General features: G+C 35.5%; 3 protein-coding genes and 1 pseudogene across 3 annotated transcripts; 3 read left to right on the top strand and 1 right to left on the bottom strand.

Annotated features, from left to right (window-relative positions):
• Positions 1–439: 439 nt before the first annotated feature.
• LOC129308524 (probable acyl-activating enzyme 17, peroxisomal) lies at positions 440–9,590 on the top strand. Its single transcript, XM_054949672.1, has 14 exons — positions 440–845; positions 1,271–1,400; positions 1,488–1,756; positions 2,758–2,962; positions 3,809–3,849; positions 3,956–4,081; positions 4,277–4,350; positions 4,838–5,058; positions 6,351–6,445; positions 6,535–6,751; positions 7,737–7,862; positions 7,944–8,042; positions 8,869–9,081; positions 9,167–9,590. Exons 1-14 carry the CDS (start codon positions 586–588, stop codon positions 9,275–9,277), a joined length of 2,187 nt encoding a protein of 728 aa, XP_054805647.1. The 5' UTR covers positions 440–585; the 3' UTR covers positions 9,278–9,590.
• A 737-nt stretch (positions 9,591–10,327) lies between these two features.
• Positions 10,328–20,224, top strand: LOC129309039 (protein CHAPERONE-LIKE PROTEIN OF POR1, chloroplastic-like; annotated as a pseudogene).
• A 990-nt stretch (positions 20,225–21,214) lies between these two features.
• On the bottom strand, positions 21,215–23,001 carry LOC129309037 (tetraspanin-11-like). The gene is made up of 4 exons (XM_054950381.1): positions 22,927–23,001; positions 22,568–22,625; positions 21,815–22,518; positions 21,215–21,720 (listed from the first exon to the last, which is right to left on the bottom strand). The coding sequence occupies exons 1-4, from the start codon at positions 22,999–23,001 to the stop codon at positions 21,409–21,411; spliced, it is 1,149 nt and encodes a 382-aa protein (XP_054806356.1). The 3' UTR covers positions 21,215–21,408.
• A 1,062-nt stretch (positions 23,002–24,063) lies between these two features.
• LOC129307866 (enolase 1, chloroplastic) lies at positions 24,064–27,757 on the top strand. Its single transcript, XM_054948804.1, has 7 exons — positions 24,064–24,698; positions 25,279–25,586; positions 25,805–25,959; positions 26,043–26,360; positions 26,613–26,759; positions 26,849–26,899; positions 27,464–27,757. The coding sequence occupies exons 1-7, from the start codon at positions 24,265–24,267 to the stop codon at positions 27,527–27,529; spliced, it is 1,479 nt and encodes a 492-aa protein (XP_054804779.1). The 5' UTR covers positions 24,064–24,264; the 3' UTR covers positions 27,530–27,757.
• The last annotated feature ends 13 nt before the right edge of the window (positions 27,758–27,770 follow it).

The following is a 27,770-nucleotide window of genomic DNA, read 5'->3' as shown; positions in this document are numbered from 1 at the left end:
TATTGTAGGGTGTTTAATAAAGATAAATATAAAAAAATAGAATTAGTTGAAATGTAAGTAACTATTTATTGAAAGGTGAGATTTGATTAAAAATATTTTATATTTTTGAACGAGGGGAGTACAAGATAAAAATAGTTAAAATAATTAACAATGGTTATTTGGTTAGGTGAATGAAAGGGAATTGATTTTCCATAAAAATCAATTTTAAGACCAATAGTCAAGATATATATGATATTGAAATGTTCACATTAATTAAATTAACCAAACTGTGGACCGTGCTTAACTTTCTGCTACTTCATATAAAAACAGGATCTTTGGCCAAGCATCATATGCAAACAATATTATCATTATTACTAATTATAAAGGCCTAAAAAATTATAAATTAAATAAAAGCAAACACCCACACATATTTAAATATTAGTTGTTGAACTTCGGACCAACTGGAAGCGATCACGATCATCACATGGCATCAGCCATCCATCGGGGAGTCCCTCGCGTGTTGTTCTAGCTAACCAAAACTGACATTCAACTTCAAAGGAATCACTTCAGTCTTCACTCCACTTTTTGGCTGGAAAGCTGGTGAAGATGACCATGGCTTCCAAATCGCTTGATTCTATAACTCCCTCCGATATTGAATCTCTTGGTATCACACGAGAAGATGCTGCGAGCCTTCATCAACTTCTCAAAGAAATCGTTGCAATTCACGGGGTTGGAACTCCGGCCACGTGGCAGAACATCTCGAAGCGCGTACTCAACCCTCACCTTCCCTTCTCGTTCCATCAGATGTTGTACTATGCATGCTACAAGAACTATGGTCCTGACCCGCCCGCTTGGATACCCGAACCGTATGCACTTCCGAGAACTCAGTAGAGTATTTTCCATTTAGTATAAATACAAGTTACTTCATCCTGCCGTCTAGCAGGAGGGGAGAGGGAAGGGTGCAGTTGATTGAAATTTTACATTTTTCAAAAAGAATTGTGATTTTGCTAGAGTCAAATGCCATTTTCATTTTTACATTCCATAGCAATGATTTAGCATGTTATGCTTTGCCCTTAAATCCCTTCAATTATGTAAAATTTATGTTGCTTGTAGAAGTTGAAATGATGAAATTAAGTACTATTTAGTAATGGAATTAGATTATTAAATTTATTTCTCTTTGTAGGCACCTGTAGATTTTTTTTTTTTTTTGAATGTGTGCAATCATATTTTTTATGAAATAAAAGGTTCTGATGTGCTTTCATATTTCTCGCCCTCTTCCATGTGTTGCTAGGGCAAATGCTGTTTTAACAAACGTTGGCCTGTTACTGGAGAGGAGGGGGAAAGAATTTTTGGGTTCGGCATATATGGATCCTGTTACTAGCTTTTCTGATTTCCAGAAATTTTCAGTCTCAAACCCTGAGGTCACTAAGAAAATCTCTACATTGTGTTTGGATTTTTTAAATTTTCTTTTAATCTGAACTTTTTATCATTATTGTACATTGTTTCAGGTTTACTGGAGAACTGTACTACATGAGTTAGATGTATCATTTTCTATGCCACCTAAATGCATCTTACAAGAATGTACCTCAGGAGAAACCCAATTAACATACCCAGGTGGCCAATGGCTTCCTGAAGCATCTATTAACCTAGCAAAGAATTGTTTAAATATAAATTCTAGAAGAAGTTTGGATGACATGGTAATAATTTGGCGTGACGAACTACATGATGATCTACCTTTACACAAAATGACTCTTAAGGAATTGCGTGAAGAAGTTTGGTATGCTGGAAAATTTTTGTTCTTTATGCTTCCTATTTGCTTAGTTGAGTTACATAAAACACATTATCATATGATAATAAATGGATTTATTTGATTATACTTCTATTATGTCCATGAAATGGTTACATAGAATCATATGCCCAACATTGGACAATACTTGCAGGCAATTCTTTTGGTGTTTTGTGTTTAAGTTCATCAGTGAAAATATAACATGAGGATATTTGACCAACTTAAAAAGAATATCCTTGATTCCTTTAAAGTTACTTTCCACATGGCATAATTTAATTAAATAACTTGGTAGCAAAGGCACAATAAAACACTTTTAAGTGTATCCTTTAGCATTACCCTGTTCTTTATCCAAGGCTTTTTATGGCTGCTTTCATGTCAAGGTCATTAAATAAACTTCACACTGCTCTCATTTGCTGTGATTACTGTTTATATCAATGAATATCCTTTTGTTGTTGGTTTCGTACAGAATATGGTAAGAATATTATATATATACTTTCTGTTCTAAATGGCCCCTCTCTCTCACACATCTTCCATCCCCTTCATTCTTTATCAGAAATCATACTTTGCTTCACAACTTTTTCTGGGTTATGGGTGTATTATTCAGTCATAATGTCAGTCATTTTCTAGACACACATCTGAGCAAGAAATATGATTGCTTTCTAGTTGGTCTTTAACCAAAAGGAGGGAAAGAGAAAATCTTTTCTTCTTAGAGTTCAGTAACACGATGTGAGGAAATGTTAATGGTGAGTTCCCAGTATATGATTTATTTAACTGAGGTTTACTTTCTATAATCTGTAGTTCTAGTCAGTGCTCTTTGAAATAGAAACAAAGCAAACCATAATGAGAATTTCCCAAAATTATCTGTAGATTTGATATCTTGAAATTATGATACTCAATTTTTCATGTTCGTTAATGCCAGCTACATTTTTGTTTCATAGATTCAAACAAAGAAAGCAACTAAATAGATGATGTGTGTTGGTTCTGTAATGTAGGTTAGTTGCATATGCACTCCAAGCTTTAGGCCTAGAGAAAGGATCTTCTATTGCAATTGATATGCCGATGGCTGTCAAATCTGTTGTTGTCTACCTAGCTATTGTTCTGGCAGGTTATGTTGTTGTATCAATTGCAGATAGTTTTGCAGCGCCTGAAATATCAACCAGGCTTAAAATATCAAAAGCAAAAGTCATATTCACTCAGGTTGGCTTCCTGATTTACTCTGACTTTAAATGTTTTCATCTTGTAATTTCAGATGTTTTATAGATTCTTTGGTATCTATGTCCCCCCCCCCCCCCCGGTATTCTGTTTTCTTTATCTTTCTATGCTACCAGGCCCTTCTTCCCTCAGCGAGCTGGCAGGCAGTATAGCCAATTGTTTGTTATGGTGGGTTTGCCCTGAAAGGCTGAAACCAATCAAACCTAAGCGCTATTTCTGTTGTTACTATGAGTGCTCTCAAACAGCCACCAAAAATATCCTAGAACCAAATCCTATTGCCTTAAAAAAAAAAAATCCTATTTCTGAAATCCACAGTCTTTTTACCTTGAAACTCTAAACTTAGGTTAATAACCTAACCCTATTTCTGTCGTACATTTTGTTCTGTGCTAACTTGTTCTTTTTTGTTGAAGTATTTTCTACCCTGGGAGTATATGAGAGGGCCTTTGACATTGGGTATATTTTTTAAGTTATAGCCTGTAATGCTTATCCATCTAACAATTGAACAATAATATCTTGCTTACCAATCCTGTGAATGATTTTCCATTGTTTTAGGTGGTTGATGTTTTGAAAATATCAAATATTGTCTGTTGCAAAGCTATATATGATTCCTTTTTTCCCCTCACAACAACAACAACAACAAACAGCCTTATCCCACTAGGTGGTCGGCTACGTAGATTGCACTTCATCATTGTGCTCTATGATATGATACCTTTTTTTAGAAAAGAAATTCATAATGTGTAAAGTCTGTTATTACTACTGTTATCATAATTGTCAATTTGTAGATTATCCAGTGTAACAGGGGTTCAGTTTTTACCCTTTTTTATCAATTAGGATCTCATCATTCGCGGTGACAAAACCATCCCCCTCTACAGGTGAAGTTCCTTTTACTAGCTAGAGTAATACTCCTTTAGTTGAAATATTACCTCTTCTTTGTTTCTCAGTAGTAACATGATTCACATTGTGGCTTCACAAATGCAGTAGAATTGTGGATGCTGAGTCACCTATGGCTATAGTGATCCCAACCAGAGGGTCTGGGTTAAGCATGAAATTACGTGATGGTGATCTTTCTTGGTGTGATTTTCTGGAAGGCGTTGATAGTCTAAAGTATGTCCCTTGGTCCTAATAAAATTTATGTATTAGGATGAAATTTTGGGATGTTGTATGTGCTTTGTTTCTCTCATGGTTCCATTGCATGTGCTTTATGATCAGAACTTATTTGACAAATCCTAAGCATATGTAGGTTCAATTGTTGTGAAGTTTATTTGGAATTTTGATCCTCATATGTCATGTAATATACAGAGGCAAGGAATTTATGGCTGTAGAACAACTGGCAGAAGCATTTACGAACATTCTCTTTTCTTCTGGAACAACAGGTATAAGTTTGAAATTTTAAACTGAAAGCGTGCTTCAGCAACTCTAAATGATTTATGGGGGGGATCGAATCTTATGCTTCCTTTTGACTGATAATGTGGCATTGTTATTTTCTTTCATTCATGTTTTTTCTTGTTTTTCATCCCCCTAACTCCCCTTTCTCTTTGAGGAGGTTGTCTTTCCCTGCTCTTTGGAAATTGTCTTCCTATCTAATGAAGCTTCTTTCTTGAACTGAAAAAGGGGGTGAAGAACAAAAAGAAAAAGCTCTCTACCTGAACAAGGAAAAAACATAAAAGCTCTCTACCTGAAAAAGGAAAAACATAAAAGCATTTGTATTTGTTTTAAACCAAAAGCTTTTGTGCTGATCAAGGAGAGTTGATAGAAAGGGATTTATTCAAAGCCAAGACTTCAATTACCACATCTGGGGCAGGCTAAAAAGCTTATCTTATGTCACCTGACATGCAATAAATTAGTTATTTTGTGGTGCAGGTGATCCAAAGGCAATTCCATGGACCAATGTAACTCCTCTAAAAGCTGCTGCAGATGCATGGTGCCACTTGGACATTCGTAAAGGTGATGTTGTTGCCTGGCCTACTAATCTTGGATGGATGATGGGTCCTTGGCTAGTATATGCTTCATTGATAAACGGAGCTTCAATGGCTTTATATAATGGATCTCCTCTTGGGACTGGCTTTGCCAAGTTTGTACAGGTATAAGCTCATCCTTCTGTTTAAATTTGCAATTTTTTTTCCTAAGCATTTGTTGGCTGTGCTTATTTGCTATTCCCCTCTTACTTCGTTCTCAGAAGTTCTACTATCTAATCTAAGTATTCATGGGATAACAAGCGCTTGCACAAAAGAGTTCTTCTAGTAGCATTTCTTTCTAATTTTTGCTTCAAACTGCTCTCATCCAGAACCAGACAAAATAGTTGGCTTGAATGGAATCATAAAATCTAGAAAGAATGCATGTCAAAATTTCTCTTTCTCTCTTGCCTTCTCTCCTCATGCATAAATTTCCTGCTCACTAAACTTCATTATCTAAAAAGTATAAAGTGAAACGTCTTCCTGTTTTTTTCCCTGCCAAGTAAGCAGGTTATCTAGAGACTCTACATTATATTTTGTTTTTCACAAAATGATGGTAGCAGGACTATATTTCCGTATTGCACGCCAGGCATCTCTTAAACATTCAAATCAATTTTTCCTTTTGGTTCAAAATTATTACTGTTTTTGCTCAACAAAATATTTTTTACCTGTATTTTATTCTTGTATTACTGGTTAGGTTATTATTTAGCTCTCCTTCAATAATTGTTTTCCTTCGATACAAATTGGTTTAATGATATGTATCTCACGGAATGATATTGACAATGTTCAACGTTATGTCCAGATTGCCCTTTCTTCAATTCACTTAATTTTAGTTTTCCATAATTGCAATGATGGGAACATGATTTCACTCAATTTTTCCTCCTTTCTTAGTGGTATTCTATGACTTTTAGTTCAATGAAATTGCAGTAACCTATGCTTGTATTCTTGTTATTACTAACTTCAATAATTGCTTTAATCTTACTGATTGGTTTTGTCAGATATATCAAAGTGATATTGACAGGATCCACATTTTATAAATACACTATAACTCTGGACATCAATTTCTTCATTCAATTTAATATTAATTTCCCACTACAGCTATACGAACATTGTTTTCCAATATAACAGGGGCCATGTTAACTTTTATGAAAGCAGTTAAAATTGTGAAAGTTGACAATTTTGCAATTTCTGTATTCTGAAGATAACTTATAATGTACTATGCACTTTCAAATTAAATCATACTTAAGATTCAAAGAAAGTTGGAATGTTTAAAATTAGCAAAAGCATTATTGATCCTGGAAATTCTGTAAATTTTTTCGCATTAAAATTTAAAATTGCCATGTTTTTTTCACTTAATCAATAGGAATGTTTTTTTCTATATACTTTTACTTCTAGCTGAATGATTTTCTACTTTGTTTAAGGATGCTAAAGTAACAATGCTTGGTGTGATTCCAAGTCTTGTACGGACTTGGAAAAGTACAAATTCCACTGCTGGCTATGATTGGTCTTCCATCCGGTGAGTCTTGCTTGTAATTATTACTATTATGCAGCAAAGAACCACATGAAAATGTATTAAAAAATGCGATTGCTTTTTGTATGATGTAGTTGCTTTGGCTCCACTGGAGAAGCATCTAATGTAGATGAATACCTTTGGTTGATGGGGAGGGCTCACTACAAACCTATTATTGAATATTGTGGTGGTACAGAGATTGGCGGCGGCTTTGTTTCTGGATCATTACTGCAGGCTCAATCATTGGCTGCTTTCAGCATACCTGTGATGGGCTGCACTTTGTTTATTCTTGGCAATGATGGCTATCCCATCGTAAGCACCACTGAAATTTTGGATGGAAGAATTTTGTTTTTTGTTTGCTTTTTTCGGCTCAACAAGAAGCATTTTTTGCTTTCACAGTTAAACTGTTTTTTAGATTATTTGACTGTTCTGATTTGACCAGTTGAACCAGCTTTCGGATTAAGGTTCTGTTTGGCTCTCACCTTTTGACCATTAGTGGTCAGACCAGATAACATCTGTCTGGTATTTCAGGATCAAGGTGAGAGCCATTTGGGCAAACTGCTTTTTGTGACAGAAATTTTATGCCAACATATTTGTTGTGCTAATAGAAAGAGAGAAAATAAAATGCATTAAAAGAAAAGAGGGAATATGAATATTTTGAATAAAGGCAAAGTTGAATAGATTTGTCAAAATAATCTCATACCTGTCATATTCTTTTTTTCAAAAATTTAATATCATAAATGTTATGCATATATGAATTGAGATACTGTTACTTAAAATATTAATCTCTATATTTCTAATACTTCTATTCCAATTTAAATTTTGGCTCATACAAATACTTATTAACTATTTTGTGGGCACATTCTTTGCTTGAAGGTTGAGGCGAGCCGCATCATTTATAGTCTATGAATAATATGGTTTTATATAGATTTTATATTATACATAGATTAATTAATTCTTGTAATATTTTAAATAGATTTTCATATATCCCCTAGTTGGATCAATGAATAGACCTGCTTTCCTTTTTGAGTTTCATGATTGGTCTTGTTTTCAAAACCCTACTAGATCGCTTAATATGCGAATGAACTACAAATATCTTGCATTCTTGTGGTTCCTAATAACGAGTGGTCTTTTTCTTTTCCATGGTTTGCATAGTGCATGAATTTGAGTTACATTTGTTTTTGTAATCTTGATGAACCTTTCTTGAATGGCCAATTTATTATACAGCTTTGTTTTTCTTTTCTTGTACAAACCACTGACTTTGTTAAATTCTGAAAACTTATTTCTTCTACTTCAGCCTCAAAATGTTCCAGGAATGGGTGAATTGGCTCTTGGACCCCTTATGTTTGGATCTTCTAGTACGCTACTGAATGCTGACCATTATAGTGTATACTTCAAGAGCATGCCTTTATGGAACGGCAAGGTAGGCATATTTTTCTCTTCTAGCTTGTGGCGTTCAGGTGTCTGCAGAACTTGATTCTTTGCACCAAGTTTCTTGACTTAGGTTTTGCGAAGGCATGGGGATGTATTCGAGCTTACTTCTAGAGGATACTATCATGCGCATGGTCGTGCAGATGATACAATGAACCTTGGGGGAATCAAGGTTAGCTTTTGGCCCATATTTCAGACGTGGGTGAATCAGTTATTTGAAGTAAAACACATCTCAAACCAGCATAAATTCATTAGAGGAAGAAGGCCATTCTTCATTCCTTTTTGAGTGCTTGCCAATGTATTTTAACTTATTTACATGCGGTCTAGGGTTATTGATTGAGTATATGAGCTTACATGTTGTGTTGTCTTTCACTTGAATGTCTAAAACATATGATAATCCACGGGTTGTATAAAACTACAGTGGAGCAAATCATGAAAGGTCAATCATGATATGAATCTTTATGATCATAAAATGCATCAGGGCAGTATGTTTTAGTTAGTATATAGCATGATAGGTTGTGTAGCCCGGAGTTTGGATAATTTGTTATATGTTGGTCTGTTCTTGTCTCCAATTCCTTTTTCTTTGTCGTTACTTTTACTTAAGGTTGTATATCACCCCCAACTCAATCATTGAGAATCTCAAACCTATTTCATTTTATTTTGGTGAATAAACATGGACAAAGTGTGCAGCGTGGGAGTTAGAGAGAAATTTTCTTATTTTTTATGCATATGCATTCTGATTCTTGTTTTTTCAAATATGCTTCACGCACGGACTCTCTTTGAGATCAATTATTAGGTCATAGTTGTAGTCCGAGTTTAAATTCTTTTAAAGTGTCATTACTTAAAAATTGGAGCTATATTACGGTCCACTCTTCAACTAGACACAACATGAAACTTAGTCATGCTGTAGGGTCTGTATCCTGTTGTGTTCCATAGCAGGTTAGTATCGACATATTCTAGACCTTAGTCTGTTCATCAGCTCCTTTCTGCTTGGGCAGGTGAGTTCGGTTGAGATTGAACGCATATGCAATGGAGTTGATAGCAATATCCTGGAAACAGCTGCCATTGGAGTCCCGCCCGCAGGAGGTGGACCTGAGCAGTTGGTTATAGCCGTTGTATTCAAGAATTCAAACAATCCATCACCAGACCTACATCTACTTAGATTGTCTTTCAATTCTGCTCTTCAAAAGACGCTAAATCCATTGTTCAAGGTATCAATTCTCTTAATCAAAAAGTGTCTGTCTTTTCTATTATCTACTCAAATTTTGGTTCGTCAAATCATGTTCATTTGCGCAGGTTTCTCGAATCGAGCCTCTGTCATCTCTTCCTCGGACAGCTTCAAATAAGGTCATGAGAAGGGTTTTGCGGAAGCAGTTTTCTGAGCTTTGCCACAGTCCGAAGCTTTGATGAAGTTCTTGTTCTTCCAGAACCATTTATGGATATAAAGGGTAACGCGTGCCACTTGACAAACCCCCCTTTGATGTTGATGAGCATGACCATGTATGGTTAATAATTGATAATAGCATTTAAAAGAAAATATGAATAAGTTTTTCTATTGTGGGATCAAGAAGAAATGTTCTATGTAGATTGGTGGAGACTTGTAAGTAATGACAAACGCTAGGCGTCTCTAAATGTCCACTTGCAAGTCCGGCGTTTATATGTTGTGTTTATACCACAAACAAAAATTATCCACTTATTTAGAGATTTTAATCGTCGTCAACGTGTTCAGAAATTTTGATCCGTCACTACAGTTTTTCTTCAGGCTCGGCGTTTTGTCAAATTTCTAGATGTGAAAGATGTGTCAGGCTAGACAAAAGAAAAGAAGCATTGTGCCAAAGAAGGTTGATATGGGTCGTAAAAGTGTGGTTCATATTCTGTAAAGGTAAGGTGTGGGTTTGAATCTTGTTATTAATGCTTCTGGCAAAAAAAAAAAAAAACAAAAACAAAAACAAAAACTTCTTGTTATTAGTGATTTTATTGATAAATAATTTTTAAGCATTTTTAAATGTTTTTTGTAGTTTAAACCTTGAAACATGTCCTAGTGTTAATGGGCTTTCAAAATCATTTCACCTAAACTTTTTACATTAAAAAAGGATGCGTTGCAGGAAGATATTGAATTAAAATTGTACGCAAAACTTTGTTTATGGCTTCATTATTTGTATGAAGATTAAAGTGCGTTGGATTATTTATAATTTATATTTAATAAATAATTATAAAAATTCGCTTCAAATTTCATGTCGATGAAATGTGCGTATGTGAATGAGTATTCAAGCAGGAGCGCAGGGCGCTATTAGGATAACGACCGGAGTCACCACACTAATTGTTTACTGTCATTGTCCCGGAGGGGGGGGGGGGGGGAACCACTCTTCCAAAAAAAAAAAAAAAGGAATCATATTAAATGTACCAAAAACAAATTTGCCGTTCGTAAAAAATGCTAGAACCATTTAGATATATACTATGAGGTAAGCACTCAGGGCTAAGATAATTAAAAATCCAATTTTGAATATTCGCACGTAGGTGTAACTTGGTATTTGTAGTCATGAATTTTATGAAGAATTGGTTAATCTGTTGGTTAACAGGCAAGTTGTCTAACATATATGCTTATTTAAACTTATCCTGGTTGCATTCTCTCAAAATCAATTCTTATTCTGTTAGTTCCATAGAGTTATTGTTTTTGTTTCCTTTGCTTCTTGTCCAGCATCTTTTAATTCCCTGCTCTTTCAGATGAGCTTAGGACCATTGGCTTCTATTTAAGATTAAATGCATCGACTTTTCTTCCACTAGTTGTTAGTAAATGGTCCTTTGTGGCTAACAAGAAGGGTGATTATATGTACCTGCTTCTTTTGAGTGGTTGAAAATTGTTTAAGATGGTTTAGACATATTCAATGAAAGCAATAAGAGGTATTACTGAGGAGAGTGAAACAAATTGCTTTAAATCATGTAAAGAAGGGTAGAAGAAGAATAAAAAGAGCACTCAATAAAATTATTGAATGAGACTTCTCAGTTAATAATATATCCAAAGATTTGTTTGTTGAAAGAGCATAATGATGTCATACAATTTATGTAACTAATCCCATCTAATAGAATAAAGTTTGCTGTTATTGTTTCCTTTAAGTATAGTTTAACACTCGAGTTTGTGTTCATTGATAGGGGTGGAAGTGTGTAAGGTTATTCATGAGTCACTTTGGTTTAGCTCGCTAAATGTATTGTAAAAGTAGAAGATTTTTGTTAACGGTAGAATACTGATTATAATGGGATAATGGATAATTTGAGAAGTTAGATATATATTAGGAATAAATATTATTTTATTTTATTTTAGATATTTTTTATTATTTAAATTTTATTTAGATATTTTGTTATTTAGATTTTATTTAAATATTTGTTCTTATTTTATTTAAATATTTATTCAGATATTTAGTTATTTAGATTTTATTTAGATATTTAGTTCTTTAGATTTTATTTAATATTTTATTTAGATATACTCTCTTTGTTTCTATATGTAAGAGAAAAAAAAATGTATCACATAATTTAAGAAAATCGATTACCTATATTAATTGTGTTTGAAAATAAAAGAATTAGACTACAATACCCTTTATTAATTGTGTTAATCAAGCCTTCATTAATTATTTCTTATGAGTATGAATGATAAAATTATGAAGAGTAGTTTAAAAAGTTTGCAATAAATGCCTATTAGGAAATGTGATTTTGTTTGTATAAAAAAATAAATTAAAGTGGTAGTTTTTCTTACAAATACAAATGGAGGGATTAGATTTTAGAAGATTTTATTTAGTTTTTATCTAGTTATCTAAATTTTATTCATTATTTTAGATTGTATTTAGCATTACAAAAATGCTTAGCAACTTATAAGCAAGCATATCATGAATAAAACAAACATTTGAGATTTTGGCCTTTTGGATATTCTCCTAAGCATAGTTATTGAAAAAAGTGTAGAATGAGATTCTTATTTTATATCATCTTAATAGATTTATCCCAGATTTGGCCAGAATATCCCAAACTATTATTGTTTCCTTTAAGTATAGTTTAACACTCGGGTTTGTGTTCATTGATAGGGGTGGAAGCGCGTAAAGTTATTCATGAGTCACTTTAGTTTAGCTTGCTAAATGCATTGCAAAAGTAGAAGATTTTTGTTAACGATAGAATATCGATTATAGTGCAATAATGGATAATTCGAGAAGTTAGATATATATAATAAATAAATATTATTTTATTTTATTTTAGATATTTTTGATTATTTAAATTTTATTTAGATATTTATTTATTTAGATTTTATTTAAATATTTGTTCTTATTTTATTTAGATATTTATTTAGACATTTAGTTATTTAAATTTTATTTAGATGTTTAGTTCTTTAGATTTTATTTAGATATACTCTCTTCGTTTCTATATATAGAAGAAAAAAACTGTATCACATAATTTAAGAAAATTAGTTACTTATATTAATTGTGTCTGAAAATAAAAAAATCAGACTACAATACTCTTTATTAATTGTGTTAGTCAAGCTTTCATTAATTATTTTTTATGAGTATGAATGATAAAATTATGAAGGATAGTTTAAAAAGTTTGCAATAAATGCCTATTAGAAAATGTGATTTTGTTTATATAAAAAAATAAATTAATTCCTACAAATAGAAACAGAAGGAGTAGATTTTAGGAGATTTTATTTAGTTTTTATCTAGTTATGTAGATTTTATTCATTATTTTAGATTGTATTTAGCATTATAAAAATGCTTAACAACTTATAAGCAAGCATATCATGAATAAAACAAACATTTAAAATTTTAGCCTTTTGGAGATTCTCCTAAGCATAGTTATTGAGATAAGTGTAGAATGAGATTCTTGTTCTATATTATCTAAATAGATTTATCCCTTCTATTTTTTTCTATCAATTTTATGTTCTCTTATTAATACTATGAAGTTAGATTCTATTTTTATACATTAATAGAGATTTATCTTATTTTTCTCTACCTATCTTAGATTCTATCATTTGGTATTAGAGCCACTTGATCCAAAGATGGTACTCACCTATTCCGCACTCTTTCTTCACAAACCTACAATTTCACCACCCCCTCATATCCTATTATCATTTATCTTCTAGAACACCTTTTCCCAAGTATGATGGTGGAGATTTGCAGCCATGGATTTTAGAGGTTGAAAATTATTTTTGATATTATCACACTTTTAAAAATTTCAAAGTTGATATTATATTGAGGTATTTACAAGGAGACACTCATGATTTCCTTACTTATATTAACATGAAGCATACAATCCTCTATTAGGAAGAATTAGTAGAGGTGTTACAAGAAAATTATGGGCCTTTAGCATATCAGAAGCCATATGAATACTTGTGCAGCTAGTTTTGTGCAAGAGTATAGTTTGGAATTTGCTAGGCCCTCTACTTGTGTGAACGATTGGCCATAATATTTACCTTTTGGGAGTTTTTATAAAAGGCCTTAAGGTGGAGCTCAAATTTGAGGATGCATAAACCTAGGTTAGTTTATAAGGCCACCGGTTTGGCCTTTGAATATGAGAAGCCCAAAAATCTCATGGGCCCAAAACTGTCCCACAAAACCATACTAAGCTAGCCCTTGTTTCCTTCTGGACATTATCAAACTGTATGTGACTTTAATGAAACATTAGTGTTGACTTCAAACTCCTTTTAGCTAGAAACCTTGACCTCATTTCCTCACAAGCTAGCATTTGTGATTTCTACCAACACAACTTCCATAGGAGCCAAATAGCAGTGACAATAAGAGATGGGGCTGTGTTTCAGCTGTGGTAAGACTATCAAATTTGGTGGATAGTATGTCTAACTACAATTTTATCCTTAATGTTTCCATATAGCCTCTTGTTCAACCTTTTGGAACCTACATTGGATATGTTGCTATTTACCTATTACTCTCATTTAAACCTCTAGATACACAAGAAAGCTATTGCCTATGTCTCACCTTAAGGATAAGGCGAGTTTTCAAGGGGGAGTATTGATGGATTATCGATTATGGTGGGATAATGGATAATTTGAAAAGTTAGAGATATATTAAAAATAAATATTATTTTATTTATTGTAGATATTTTTTATTATTTAGATTTTATTTAGATATTTATTTAGATATCTGGATATTTATCCAGATGTCTAGTTATTTAGATTTTTAGATGTTTAGTTCTTTACATTTTATTCAATATTTCATCCATATATAGATTTTAGGAGATTTTATGTAGTTTTTATTTAATTATCTAAATTTTATTCATTATTTTATATTGTATTTATCATTATAAATATGCTTAGTAACTGAGAAACAAATATATCATGAATAAAACAGACGATTAAGACTTTGGCCTTTTGGAGATCATCTTAAGAGTAACTATTAAGAGAAATATAGAATGAGATTCTTGTCCTATATCATCTAAATAAATTTATTCTTTTTATTTTTCTCTATCAGTTCTATGTTCTTTTGTTAGTATTATGAAATTAGATTTTAAGTTCATACATTAATAGATATTTACTTTTCTTAATTTTCTATACCTATCTTAAGTTCTATCAGTTAATTTTTAAACCTTTGAATCTAAGAGTTAGTTGAATATAATTATATTGAAATTTATCTAAACTCTTAAATTTTTCTATTTTGATACTTAGATATAGTTCTTTGTGCTTCTTTTCCTTCTTACGCGCATGTGCACACACACACACATTCTCTTCTTTGTAGGCAACGTCTAAAGGTTTCCTCAAACTAATATTTGGGATCCTCACAGGTGCCTTGGCATAAGCGCCATGATGCTTTGGAGGAAGAAGTTTGGGGATTAAGAAATTTTTTGCTGCAACAATATGTTGGACATGAGAGAAGTGAAGAATCTATAGAAGCTGCGTCTGAAAAGAATACTGATGGCTAGCTTCAGATAAAGGAAGAAAATAAAAATCAATCTGAAAAGTAGGTTGAAAAGAAAGTAGAGGAGTCTCCACCTTAGGTTCGAAACTTGCTCAACTATGTTGAATTTTCCCCAACTGATGTTATCCTAAGAAGATTATTGTTCCCTCTTTGCCTTCATGGGTGGCTGGAGTATTATGAATTCTGCTGAGAGTGGACCTACTTTTATATTTTTGTGCATAATTTGTAATCTATACATAATATTCTCAAATTTCCCCTTGAAAAACAAAACAAAAACATTGCGCTTGTTAATAAAAAAATTGTAGAACTCCAGATTTTTGTCAGGTGTGCGTGAGTCTAAAATGGAATGGTACTTGATCTAAGGACTGTAATCATATGAGATGATGTATTACTAAAATCCTAGTCATTTAAGGTCCCTTTCCCCTTACTCAGACTAGGAGGAATCTGGAATCTACTATATGCGAGTGCTTGTAACTTAATCTATTACTGTAGGTGGCAATCTCTTTGGCAGCATGCATATGTCTTCTTAATGAGAAAACGAAGAGCTTAGGCAGAGCATGTATTTTTTATTGAAATTACAAGACAAGCCTAGGCTTGAAAATTCCTAACTCTAGACCAAAAATAAACAAAACAAATTACACATTTCTATTTAGATGATAGAAACCAATACAACCTAGTGCGGGTGTATTCAAAAGACTAAAGCAATCAGTCACATTATGTACTTCCTTTGTAAGATAGTCTGCCACATGATTGATCTCTCTATTAGAGTATTGAACATGTATGTTTTCAGCAGAAGATAAGAGTTGTCTAGCTTCATGTACCTTTGCCTAAGTGGATGATTTGGCATACGTCCCTGTTGCAAAAGTTGAATCAAAGCTATGTAGTCAACATGACAGTAAATTTGAGTAAAATTATACTATTTACTAATTCTCAATCCTTCCATGGGACCTTGAAGTTCAACAGCTACAGGTGGTAAGAAACTAAGTCGTTTTTAGAATCCCATAATACAATCTCCACTTGAATTCCTAATGACCCCTTTACAAATAGCACATCCCTCTTGAATGATTGATCCGTCTGTATCAAGCCTGTAATAACCAGTCAGGGGATGTCTTTATTTCTCCTCTAAGCCTTCCATTTTTTGAAAAATTTTATGTTTGAATTTTCCATTTTCCTCTATTTTTATCAGATGAAACTTGATGCTTTGAACAATTTCAGATGCATTAAGATGTTTTCCTTCCATAGCTTTCTTGCATCGATTCTTTCATAGCATCCAACACACAAAGAAAAATTATTTTATCAAGCTCTACCCAATTCATGCTGTGAGTTGTATTTTAGCCATTCCTGCAAGTTAAAAGAAAGAAAAGAAGACAAATATATAGGGTTAATTAAGGAAAGCCAAACTTCTCTAGCAATTTCACACTCTCAGAGAATATTGTATTATGTTGTCCTCTCTATCACACTCAAAAGGATAACATTTGTTAAGTGATAAAACCACATTTTGCTTTGAGCAGGTTTGTGGGAAGTCTCCCATGAAAAATATGCCAAAAGAAGTGTTTCACTCTTTTAAAGATTGGTCGGTGCCACATTTTCATCCAGAGAGGTTCTTGTAGTAGTGGTGTTGAAATTTTGCAAGTAGTTATAGGCCGCCTTCATACTAAATCGTCCATTTGAGGATGATCTCCAAACAAACAAATCATCCCTTCCCTCACGTGGCGGGTTTAACATTATAATTTTTTAAATCACCCAATTAGGAAAGTACTGAGTCCATTCCTCAACATTCCAATTACCATTGGATAGAACAAAATGATTCACAGTTACCTCTCTGTGTAACAAAGAAGGATTCTGAGATGTATAGTACACAAGTGGTTCTTAGAGTGGAGTCCATAAGTCCCACCAAAATCTTATAGTTCTGCCATTATTGACTTTCTTTCCCACTCCTTCCATAAAGGTATCCCAAACTAAGACAATACTGTTTTAGACCATTAATGCCTTCTTTTTCTTTACAACCTTTAAAAGGTCCCTTTCTCCACATTTATATTTCATTCTACGGCATTTGACCTAAAAAGCCTCTGGATTTGTTATCAAATTCTAGCATAATTTCATAATAAATGCCCAATTTTGCTTATGAAGGTCTTTGAAATTGAGGCCGCCAGTTTCCTTATTTTGCTTTATGGTTGCCTAAGCCACTAGATGAATTTTCCTCCCTTCCTGTCCTTGATTCTAGTAAAAGGTTCTGCTAGCTTTCTCAATATCATTTAGGATACCTTTTAGGATGAGCATGGCTTGCATTTGATAGTTAGGGATGGCGCTAATAATAAAATTAATGAAGACAGCCTGTCCTGTTAGGGAGAGATATCGCCCTTTCCAAGTAGATAACTTCTTCTGCACTCTCTAAAGGATTAGTCTAAAAGTTGTTGTTGAGACTCTATGATGAATCAATGGTACCCTCAGGTATTTACTAAGGTTTGCTGTTAAGCCAATCCCTCATAAATCACTCAATTCTTTTGCATGATTGAAGTGAATATTTTTTGAGAAAAGGACCTTGGATTTGTTCAAATTGATCTTATGCAAAGATGCCTTGCAAAAAGTATTCATTATATCGTGCAAGATCTCGATTTGAGTCTGAGAGGATTCAACAAATAAAAATAAATTATTGATAAATAATAAGTGTGATATGTTTGGCCCCTTAGAACTCAATTTGAAATGTCTCCATTTTTTGTCCTTTATCTTTTTTTTGATCAAATGCCCTAGTCTTTCCATGCATAAAACAAAGAGATATGGATTGAATGGGTCCCCTTGTCAGACTCCACGTGTTGTGATTAAGACTTTTATGGTAACCAGAGATACACATGCTGTGATTAATCTGATGAAATCTTGTTGTAGCCTGACACTATGGAGGGTCTCTTCAATCAAGTCTATCATAGGCCTTTTCCATATCTACTTTTATTGCCATATACCCTTTGCTGTCCTTCTTGTTTCACATCGTTATTACATTATCACGACCTTGGTGTCCCATAATAAAGCTGCATTATTTGGGGAGATGATTTTATTCATTACACTCTTCAACCTGTTAGCAATGATCTTGGTTATAGCTTTGAAACTAACATTGTATAATGATATTGGTCTAAACTCTTTGAGTCATGTTGGATGTTCAGCCTTAGGAATTAGTATGATATTTGTGTGGTTGATATCCTTGATCTTTGAGGGACTGGAGAATACCTCCTTAACAAGATCAAAGTTTTTGCTACCCACTGACTTCCATTGACTTTGGAAGAAATGTGCTTGTAAACTATCTAGTCGTGAAGCCTCGAAAGCCCCCATACAAAATGCAACATTCTTGATCTCCATAGCTGTTAGTCCATCTTGAATATAACAAATTTCATTATCATCAAGAGTGGGAAAGTCATTTGGCCAAACAGTGTCCCTTTGCACATTTAGGTCACTAGAATAAAGGTTTTTATAAAAATCACAGGCCATCCTTTTAAGCTATTCTTTATCCACAATCCAATTCCCTAGGTCATCTTATAGAGCCTCTATATTACCTCTCTTGCATTTCATTACAATAGTAGCATGGAAGTACTTGGTATTTTTGTCTTCCCACTAGAGCCAATTACACCTAGATTTCTGGTACCATATCATTTCCTCTTGTGCCAATAATTTCTGATAATTTTACCACAATTGCTTTTCAAGCCTGAATAATCCCTGGTGATTACAAGATTGTCACTTCTTGTCGATCCCTTTGATTCCTTTAAGAGTCTCATTTTTATGGTTTAGGATGCTGCCAACTTGTTTTTCATTCCAATCAGAGGCAACATTGTTGAAATTAATTGCCCTATCTGTCTAATCTCTGTTCTCCCATATTGCCTTCACCATATCTGAAAACCCATCTTCAAGAGCCTAGGCTGCTTGATACATAAAGCATTTTTGCCTTCTGCTCCTCATAAAGTATGTACTATCAGAGACTACTAGTAGCCGATAATCTAATTTATATTTGAGACCATGAAAGACCTTGAAATGTGGCTGTAATTCTCAAAAGGTCCAATCTAATCTTTCTCTAACCTCTTTTTTTTCCCAAGTGAAGCGATCTCCCACAAAAGGTACTTTGATGAGGTTAGAATCAATGATACAGTTTTGAAACTGAGACATAGATTGTAGCAAAGGAGGTGTACCTCCATATTTATCCGAAAGGTTCAAAAAGCAGTTGAAATCCCCAATTACTAACTATGCTTCCTGACTTAAGTCTCTCAAAAGTGAAACAAGAATTTTCCACAATTCTTTGTGTTTATTTGTTTGTGTTTCCCCATACATAAATGTAACAAAAGATGTTTGAAGAGATATCAATTCAGTGATTTTACAGTGAAGAGTTTGGGTAGAGGATCCAACATAATCAACCTTAATTACATTAGCATTCCAAAGGACCCAAATCCCTCCAGTATATCCTGTGGCTTCAACCCTTATCCAATGATCAAAATCCAATTTTCTCACAACCTTTTCTGCTTGGGTTCCATTAATTCGAGGTTCAGCTAGACAGAGAACATCAATGTGAAAGGTACTAACCAAATGATGAATGATAGCAGAAAGAGAATGACTCCCGACACCGTGACAATTCCATGAAGCAACAATCATTAAAGATAAATGGATAGTGATTATTGCGTTGACCTTAGTCTAAAGGGTCATCGCAGAATTCCATTACCATGCATCTTGTCTGGCAAATTCATTGCCATCATTTCTTGTGAGGCTACCTTCTCTTCTGTGTCTCCACCACAACTTCAATATCCGATGGTTTTGGCGATAGATTGCAATTCCCATGTGGAGGTTGAATCAGCTGCACTGACGATGGCGGGGGAGTGCGATGAGAATTGCTTTGTAGCTTGTGTGAATGTGGAGTAATAGCTAGCCGTCCCTCAATCGGATGGAGGGTTGTTGGTTCTGAATGGTTAATATTACCACTGACAACCACAAGGTTTCTTTGCCCATTCCTTGTATTTGGGCAGAGCATGTATAATTGGGTGAGTTGGAAGAGAATAGAAACAGCTTTGCACCAACCAACCTATGGTTCTCGTTTTGCTTGTTTTTATCAGTGTCTAATTTTTGTTAAAATGTAGATTTGGAGATCTAGAAGCTGGCTGGGTCAGTGGTTCATTGGTGGTGGCAAATATGAAATAACCCACCTCTGTTGCTTCGCCCGACTCGGACGATTGAGCTTTTAACTTCACTGGTGGCTTATCTCTTCTTGTTCCTTGTACTTTTCTCAAGTGAGGTGGCAACCACAACCAGTCTTCCATTGCTCTTTAATTAAATTCGTCCGAGTATCTGCCGCACTTCTTGTTATAGAAAAATGAGTTTGGTTTTGCTATACTAGCAATTGCTTGCTATTGGTGTTTCGACTAGACAAGGGTTGTCACGGATTTTACTTTCATTTGCCATTAATGGTAATGTTTTTCGACATTAGTTTCTATTTGTTCATTTCTCTCCGTCTCCCATTTCTGAGACATCATACAAAATTGTAACTTAAAAGAATCAAAATTCTTATCATGAAATGAGATGTAGGTAGCGCGTGTGGAGTCGTTGTTTCTTCTCACTTTACATTTTGTTGTCAATATTTTTTGTTTATTTTGAGAGCATATAACAAGTATATTATGAAAATTTAGGTCAACCCGCCAAGTTGACACAGTAAACTATTAAACCAATGTTTTAATTTATTTAATAACTTTTCTTGTCTATGACTATAGTTTGATTATGATTTAACCATTAATCTTTGAATCAGTGTTTTAATTAGTCCAGTTTTTAGGAGCTTGATAACAAGTGTTTAGTTTAAGATGGTAGAAATTCATACAATTGAAGTCGGGGAAGAGGAAGACCGCGTGCACCTACTTGTTTTCCCCCTCTTTAGGCATAAGTCTGCTACCTGCTTGGATCAGCTGTGTGGCTGGGGATTAAGCCAAAACCATGTAGTTAAGCAGTTTTCCTTGTTTGGCTATTCGGTCTAATACCAACACAATATGACCAACTGTGGGGAATGAGAAGAACCTCCAAGAACTGACGTTGACTCCGTTTGCAGATACCTTTTAATTTTCCGTTCGCATTCCTCTTCCTTCCATTAATTTCTCTTCCTACCTTCAACATCGACACTTTTTTATCACCCAGCTTGCCTCTTTTGACCACCTTTTCAAATATAGTACTCAGGCCGGAGTTTATTGTACATTTTCAACCGCATGACACCACTCTATTCACCTTTTTCTTCATGATAAATACAGCATTCACGTCCATATTCATTTAAAAAAGTAAACAGCATAAGAATTGGATTCATGTCCATAAAAAGAGCTGTATATACGCCCGGGGATTTGATTTAAGACATCAATAACATCTAAGATTTCGTGTGCAAGGAAAGTAACACGCATTGATATTAAGGAACCGTATTCATAAGTGATTAATTGGCTTATATAATATATATGGCACTTTTTGTTGATACCAAATTTCCAATACAAGAACACACATGATGATTCATGAGGCAGTTATGTACGTGATCTGAAACCAAATGAAACGTGCACGGGATTAATCCTAAAAACAGAATTCTAGGCAGCTGCACCTAAGAAAATATAAATAAAGAAAGGGCAAAGCTCGCAGGGATAGAAGCTATGGTGCGAGGCACTTGGAGCGATGCCTATCGGAACGATTGTTTGTGATGGCACAGCAGCCCAAGAAGTAGATGACGATGAGCACCAACAGCACGCACGTGTTGATTATGGCCACTCGTCTCCATTGCTTCCTTATGTTGGCCAGCACTCCTCCTTTGCACGAATTGCAATCGTAGCACAGCTTGTCTTCTTCGTTGCTCCACGTATTACAGTCCGCGTCGGTCGCCGCCGCACCCGCCTTTGGCGCCTCCCAGTACGTTACGTTTATCATTGTGAATCCACACGCTGCCGGCGGCTTGCAGCACCCCGTCTGCAAAATCACGCCGTTTATTTATAACGCCAAATCCCTCGATTTACAAACAGATATAAATATGACGAGTCATTAACAGCAAAAAGTGTATAACCTGCATCGTCGTTAGTTGTTTGTAGATGAGAGATTTGCCCGCAACGGCGAGATTCCGGCACACGTGGGTGTCCATCAGGCAACTCTTGATCTCAGCCCAGTTCTTGTCGTTCAGCACATACCTCTGCAAATAGTTATGAAAATCCCATGTCTTGTACTCCTTATACCCTTGGCCGGACACCTTCTGGCCCACCTTCTGGTTGGTTATCAACAGCACGAAGATGGTGAAAGCGATGAGCGCTATAATCAAGCAGAAGGTGACGAAGAGGTAGACGTACAGAAGCAGATTGAGCCTGCATAAAGAGCCGGCAATTCCCAGCACGGAGAGGACGGTGATGAAAACGCCGCCCACCAACAGCGGCAACTGCAGAACTTTCTGGCAATCGGAGGCCTGGCCGCCTCGGACGTGGATGAAGATGGAGAAGCCGATGGAGACGACGCCGAGGAGGAGAGTGAGAATGTTGACGGCACCAACGAGGGTGTTGCTGACGCGAAACATGGCGAGGCGAATGGAGAGAATCAGAAGAGAAGGGTAATGCGGGAGTGAGGAATATGAATGGTAACTGTCATGGCTGGGGTAAAATTGTAATTTTGATTGGGCAGTTGGAGCCACATCCAGGATGACCGTTACTGGGCACACGCACGTCCCAAGGTCGTTATAAATTGCAGTTACTAGTACGGTTTCTTCCTGGAGATCGAAGATGGCTACTTTGAATCCAAATTAACTCCGATCGAGATACGTGCACTGTATTACGAGCCTTGAGCCTTGAGGTGTGAGTGTGAGGACGCAAGGCAACAACGGAGAGCCAGTACTGCCAGTGACGTGATGAATTGGGTTATACGACCATTAGCACTAAATTTAGTGCCATTTTAACATGTACGTCTGTTATGGGATTACGATCATGTGGATGTTATTTTCTGCAAGCTAAGACTCAGTCATGTTTCGTCCCCCTCCAAAACACATTCACTTATCTTGCGAAAACTAAGCGTTCGTCTCAAAACTCCACATTTTCAACAGAAAGTATGATTACCAGTCGGACAAATCACAATTATCCATCCTCTAAAGGTATTAATTACACTAATACACCATTTTTTTCTACTAAAAAAAATTACTGCTGGATATAGAAAATTAGAAATGCCCTTTTCCCGTGGGTCGTTGGAGAACTTCATTGGCATCAGCAACGCCATTTATTTATTTATTTATTGTCACTGGCGTACTCTTTTGGATAATTTAATTTAACCTTAACTTTAAATAGGTGAATTTTAAAGTGAGATTATTATTTTTCAGTGGCCTGGTCGTGCAAATTTTATATCCAACTTGTGCATTTTCAGTCGTTTTATTTGCAAATCTCCCTTGTTGAAAAGGCATGAGATGGTTATAAAATTTGTGCAACGCCATCACTAAACAAATGGTATCAATCACAAATCATGAATTTCAATTCATTTCTCAAGCCTTATATGGTGCAGGATTGTCTATTATCTAGTATTATGATATTGATTCATCTAAAAGAGCACCAAATGATACGGCATGTGCGATCATATATAATACTAATAGATTAAATAGCTTAATTGTAATAAAATTGAACGTTTTATAATAAATAACACTAAATGAATTGCACCCTCGTTTTTCAAAATCCACATGCAATGGAGGGATTAGTCTAGTTAATTATGCCAAAGAACTGTGAACATACTTTGACCCTTTTTTTTTAAGTCAACAATTAATATTAATAATTAATAATAAACGTAAATCACGCACCCATATATCAAAATAGGATATGAATATTGGACCTCACACACGCAGAGAGTTTTAGTGCTACAACTAGGACAATTAATCATTGATTACTTTGACTCATTGGAGCAAACTTCTTGTCAGATTTCTAAAATCAATTTTATTAATATATATATATATATTAATATATATATCATTCGTAATCTATAAATATTTTTTCTGATTTAAATATACAGGACACATGCATTACACAATGTAAATTTAGTCATGCCATCTATGGTTTGTCAATAACACAAGACACTCGTAATATATTTTACTCGTAATTTTATCCTCTTAAAATTAATTTTTAGTAAAAAGTTTTGCACTTTTTTTTTTTGGGTTACACAAGGCTAGCTAAGAGCTAGAAAAAGCAGAGACAGTTTTGCACATATTTTTGAAGAGCTGTAATAATTGTATTGTAATAGCTCAAGTCAAAACAAAACGGAAGCGAGCATGCACACACCTACCCAGCCAGCGCCCTGTTAGGCTGTTCCTCTCAGTCTCTGACGCCTAACTCCTAACGCCTCCACCTCCAACGACCACACCAAAAGGCCGCACTTTTATAATTTATTGGAGAGCTTTCATCGCCCCTTGACGGACTTTCCCACGCTTGTACCTTCATATATACCCTAAAACCTCTCTCCTTCCTTCTCTGTCTGTCTCATCATTTGATTCCCAACCGAATGGCTTCTTTAGCTCTGCACCCCTCCAAACCTCTCCTCAGAACTCCCTTCATCTCCTCTTCCCCTCTGCCCCAGTCTCAATCCTCCACCTCCCTCTCGTTTCCCACGCCTCTCAAATCGAGCTCTCTCGTCGTCCGGAGCTCCATCACCTTTGCATCCCCTTCTTCCGCAGTCGAGGTATCGAGGGAAAGCACCGTCAAGTCTGTCAAGGCCAGGCAGATTATTGACAGCAGAGGGAACCCCACCATCGAGGTTGATCTTGTCACTGACCAGCTTTATCGATCTGCTGTCCCCAGTGGGGCTTCCACTGGAATTTACGAGGCTCTGGAGCTCCGGGACGGGGATAAAAGCGTTTTTGGTGGTAAAGGAGTTCTCAATGCCGTTAAGAACATCAATGAAGTGTTGGGCCCCAAGCTTCTTGGTCTGGATGTTAGGTAAATTTGGATTCTGATGTGATGCCCCGAACATTGACGAAACTTCTTTGATTACTTTCAATTTATCTTGTTTTTGTTCGGCAAGTTGCGTTGATGCTGTTAGCTTGGATAAGTTGCACGTGACATGGATCTATCGATAACATGGTTCGAGTAGATATTCGTTTTGCGAGTATTTGATTTGTGTTCAGTTTATTAATTTGCATGTATTACAACTTGGAAGACTAATGTCGTGATGTAGCCTTGTATGAGAGGCTCCAGAAGAAGCATCATCATCCATAAATCGAATCCATTTTAGATGATTGGAGTAATTTTGAGCTAGAACAGATTTTCTCAATCCTTTTAAGGAGATCCCAACGACCATGGATAGAACCCATCCTAATTTTACAGGCCGATGGTTGGCTGTTCCGTAAAGTAATACTTTAGTGTTCATTATTGTAGAAATGAACTTTTATCCCGTCAAGAAATTGTGACTCTATATATTTGAAAGAAGGGCGGAAAATCTTGCTGGTATTCACCACAGATGCAAGTATGATCTGCATATATGCTGTAAAGTTTGACGTGTCTGTTTCTGTTGTACAAGGAATCAAGCTGATGTGGATGCTATCATGCTGGAAATAGATGGAACTCCTAACAAGTCTAAACTTGGGGCTAATGCAATATTGGGAGTTTCGCTGAGTGTGTGCAGAGCTGGCGCAGGAGCAAAAGGAGTTCCCTTGTACAAGCACATCCAGGAGATTTCTGGAACTAAGGAACTTGTCATGCCAGTCCCAGCTTTTAATGTCATAAATGGTGGCAGTCATGCTGGAAACAACCTGGCTATGCAAGAATTTATGATTCTACCAGTTGGAGCAACTTCATTTGCTGAAGCCCTCCGCATGGGTAGTGAAGGTTAGGAACTTAGTGCTTTATGACTACAACTACATTTTAACATGTGTGCTTTCTCATTATGGCATTAAACTGGATGCATTTGATACTATGTCTCTGCACATATTGATGCAAACTTCTATTCTGATGGCTTATTTTACTGTAGAGTTATATGTTTCATGATTACTTGAAATCTTGAGTTGTGGCAATTGATTTCCTCTTATTTATTCCACTGGTTACAGTTTACCATGTTTTAAAGGGAATAATCAAGGCAAAATATGGACAAGATGCTTGTAATGTCGGAGATGAAGGAGGATTTGCTCCAAATGTTCAGGATAACAGGGAGGGACTGGTTTTACTTATTGATGCCATCGAGAAGGCTGGTTACACCGGCAAGGTAGGCATTGCTTTCAATATTTCAATTTTTCTGAAATTTTAGGACTCACTTGATTGATTTAGAAACCAATACAATGATGCTAGATCAAAATTGGTATGGATGTTGCTGCCTCGGAGTTTTACACTAAGGATGGCAAGTATGATCTGAATTTTAAAAAACAGCCAAATGATGGAGCTCATGTTCATTCTGCCCAGAGTCTTTGTGAACTATACAAGGACTTCGTCAAAGAGTTTCCCATTGTGTCAATTGAGGATCCATTTGACCAAGATGATTGGGGCTCTTGGGCTTCGCTACTGTCTTCAGTTGATATTCAACTTGTAGGAGATGATTTATTAGTTACAAATCCAAAGAGGATATCAGAAGCCATCCAGAAGAAGGCCTGCAATGGTTTGCTTCTGAAGGTGAGGATACCTGTAGGATTTTTCTCTGTTGGGTCCAAAATGCATGTATGCACATGTATTACATTTTTCGCTTGAAGTTTCTTGCCTGTATTTACACCCAATCCTCTTCACAGCTTGTTTTAGATTAGTTTTATTAATCGGCTGTCTAATAATCCAAATTGATACATCAAGGTCCATGTGGCAGAACTAGTTGGAGACATGCCTTTGAATGCTTCAATTTGCTAATTATATTTTTATATTATTTGTCTGCAGGTTAATCAGATTGGGTCAGTAACTGAATCCATTCAGGCTGCTCTTGATTCAAAGGCAGCAGGTTGGAGTGTCATGGTTAGTCACCGTAGTGGTGAAACTGAGGATAACTTCATAGCTGATCTCTCTGTTGGTTTGGCTAGTGGACAGGTTTCCTATCCTGAACCTTCTGAACTCTACAGTAAAGTGTTTTATAATGTCATTGCATTGGTGTTCATTATCCGAGTTTTCTCTTCCAGATCAAAACTGGAGCCCCCTGCCGAAGTGAGCGATTGGCAAAGTATAATCAGGTAATTGAAATCATGTTTTACTTCTTCCTCTGTGCTTCGGGATTTTGGACTGTCTGTGGCATGACGTTGACAAAATACATTAAATGCTACACCAAATTAAAATCCTCTTAAATCTGAGCATTATCGGATTCTTTCATAAAGAAGGGCGACTACATTAAATACTGGTGCTTGGGGCTCGCTTGGTAAATTAAGAAGTGCGTACAAGCAGAACCAGGAATTCAAGTATTGATATGCATAGTCGGAAGAAATTTTCTCTGAATTTTGATGTGACTACTTGTAAAAGTAACTACTTGTCATTACAATCAATTTTCTCTGAAGTCAGAAGTTAAAACTCAACAGTCAGAACCATATGTAACTGCTTGATCAGACAGCATGAGTTGTCCAGAACACCACATCCGAATGCCTTAACTATTAAATTTCAATTTTGTTTAAACATAAGCAGCACCGTGTCTAGTAAGTAGTTTTTCAACTACGTTTTGTATATCAGTTTCTGTATACAATACAAAAGATAAGCGCTTAGCATTGTGACATTGTCCTTCAATTATGCTTTGAATTATATTTCAGCTTCTCCGCATTGAGGAGGAACTCGGAAGTGTGCGTTATGCTGGTGAAGCTTTCAGATCGCCTTAGGGTGGATGAGGAAGAAATTGTAGCGGAGAAAATCCAAAATATTTGGTTTTGCAGATGACCTTCAAAAGTAGTCAAGACATCTAATTGATGAATTAGCCCGAGAATGTGCTTTTTCTTTACCAAGTGAATAAGTTTTGCTTCCAACAACAGCTGGACCGTAGGGAAATTATCACGTGCAATTCTATCATGGATCATTTCCCAAGCTTAATAGCTGTAATTTTTTTTTTCCCCTTCCTTCGTC

Source organism: Prosopis cineraria, unplaced genomic scaffold (genome assembly GCF_029017545.1).
Source record: "Prosopis cineraria cultivar Desert tree isolate PC_DT_omini unplaced genomic scaffold, ASM2901754v1 PC4, whole genome shotgun sequence".
Lineage (NCBI taxonomy): Eukaryota > Viridiplantae > Streptophyta > Magnoliopsida > Fabales > Fabaceae > Prosopis > Prosopis cineraria.
Note: the sequence above shows the minus strand (reverse complement) of the source record. Positions and strands in the feature narration are given on the sequence as shown.

Excerpts from the sequence above, each read along its gene's own strand:
- LOC129308524 (XM_054949672.1), top strand. The coding sequence starts at position 586 with ATGACCATGGCTTCCAAATCGCTTGATTCTATAACTCCCTCCGATATT. Across the intron at positions 2,963-3,808 it reads CAAAAGTCATATTCACTCAG|GATCTCATCATTCGCGGTGA; the intron begins GTTGGCTTCCTG and ends TTTATCAATTAG. Across the intron at positions 5,059-6,350 it reads GCTTTGCCAAGTTTGTACAG|GATGCTAAAGTAACAATGCT; the intron begins GTATAAGCTCAT and ends ACTTTGTTTAAG.
- LOC129309037 (XM_054950381.1), bottom strand. The coding sequence starts at position 23,001 with ATGGCGTTGCTGATGCCAATGAAGTTCTCCAACGACCCACGGGAAAAG. Across the intron at positions 22,626-22,926 it reads CTAATTTTCTATATCCAGCA|TACTGGCTCTCCGTTGTTGC; the intron begins GTAATTTTTTTT and ends CGTCACTGGCAG. Across the intron at positions 21,721-21,814 it reads AACAACTAACGACGATGCAG|ACGGGGTGCTGCAAGCCGCC; the intron begins GTTATACACTTT and ends GTGATTTTGCAG.
- LOC129307866 (XM_054948804.1), top strand. The coding sequence starts at position 24,265 with ATGGCTTCTTTAGCTCTGCACCCCTCCAAACCTCTCCTCAGAACTCCC. Across the intron at positions 24,699-25,278 it reads CTTCTTGGTCTGGATGTTAG|GAATCAAGCTGATGTGGATG; the intron begins GTAAATTTGGAT and ends CTGTTGTACAAG. Across the intron at positions 26,361-26,612 it reads GCAATGGTTTGCTTCTGAAG|GTTAATCAGATTGGGTCAGT; the intron begins GTGAGGATACCT and ends ATTTGTCTGCAG.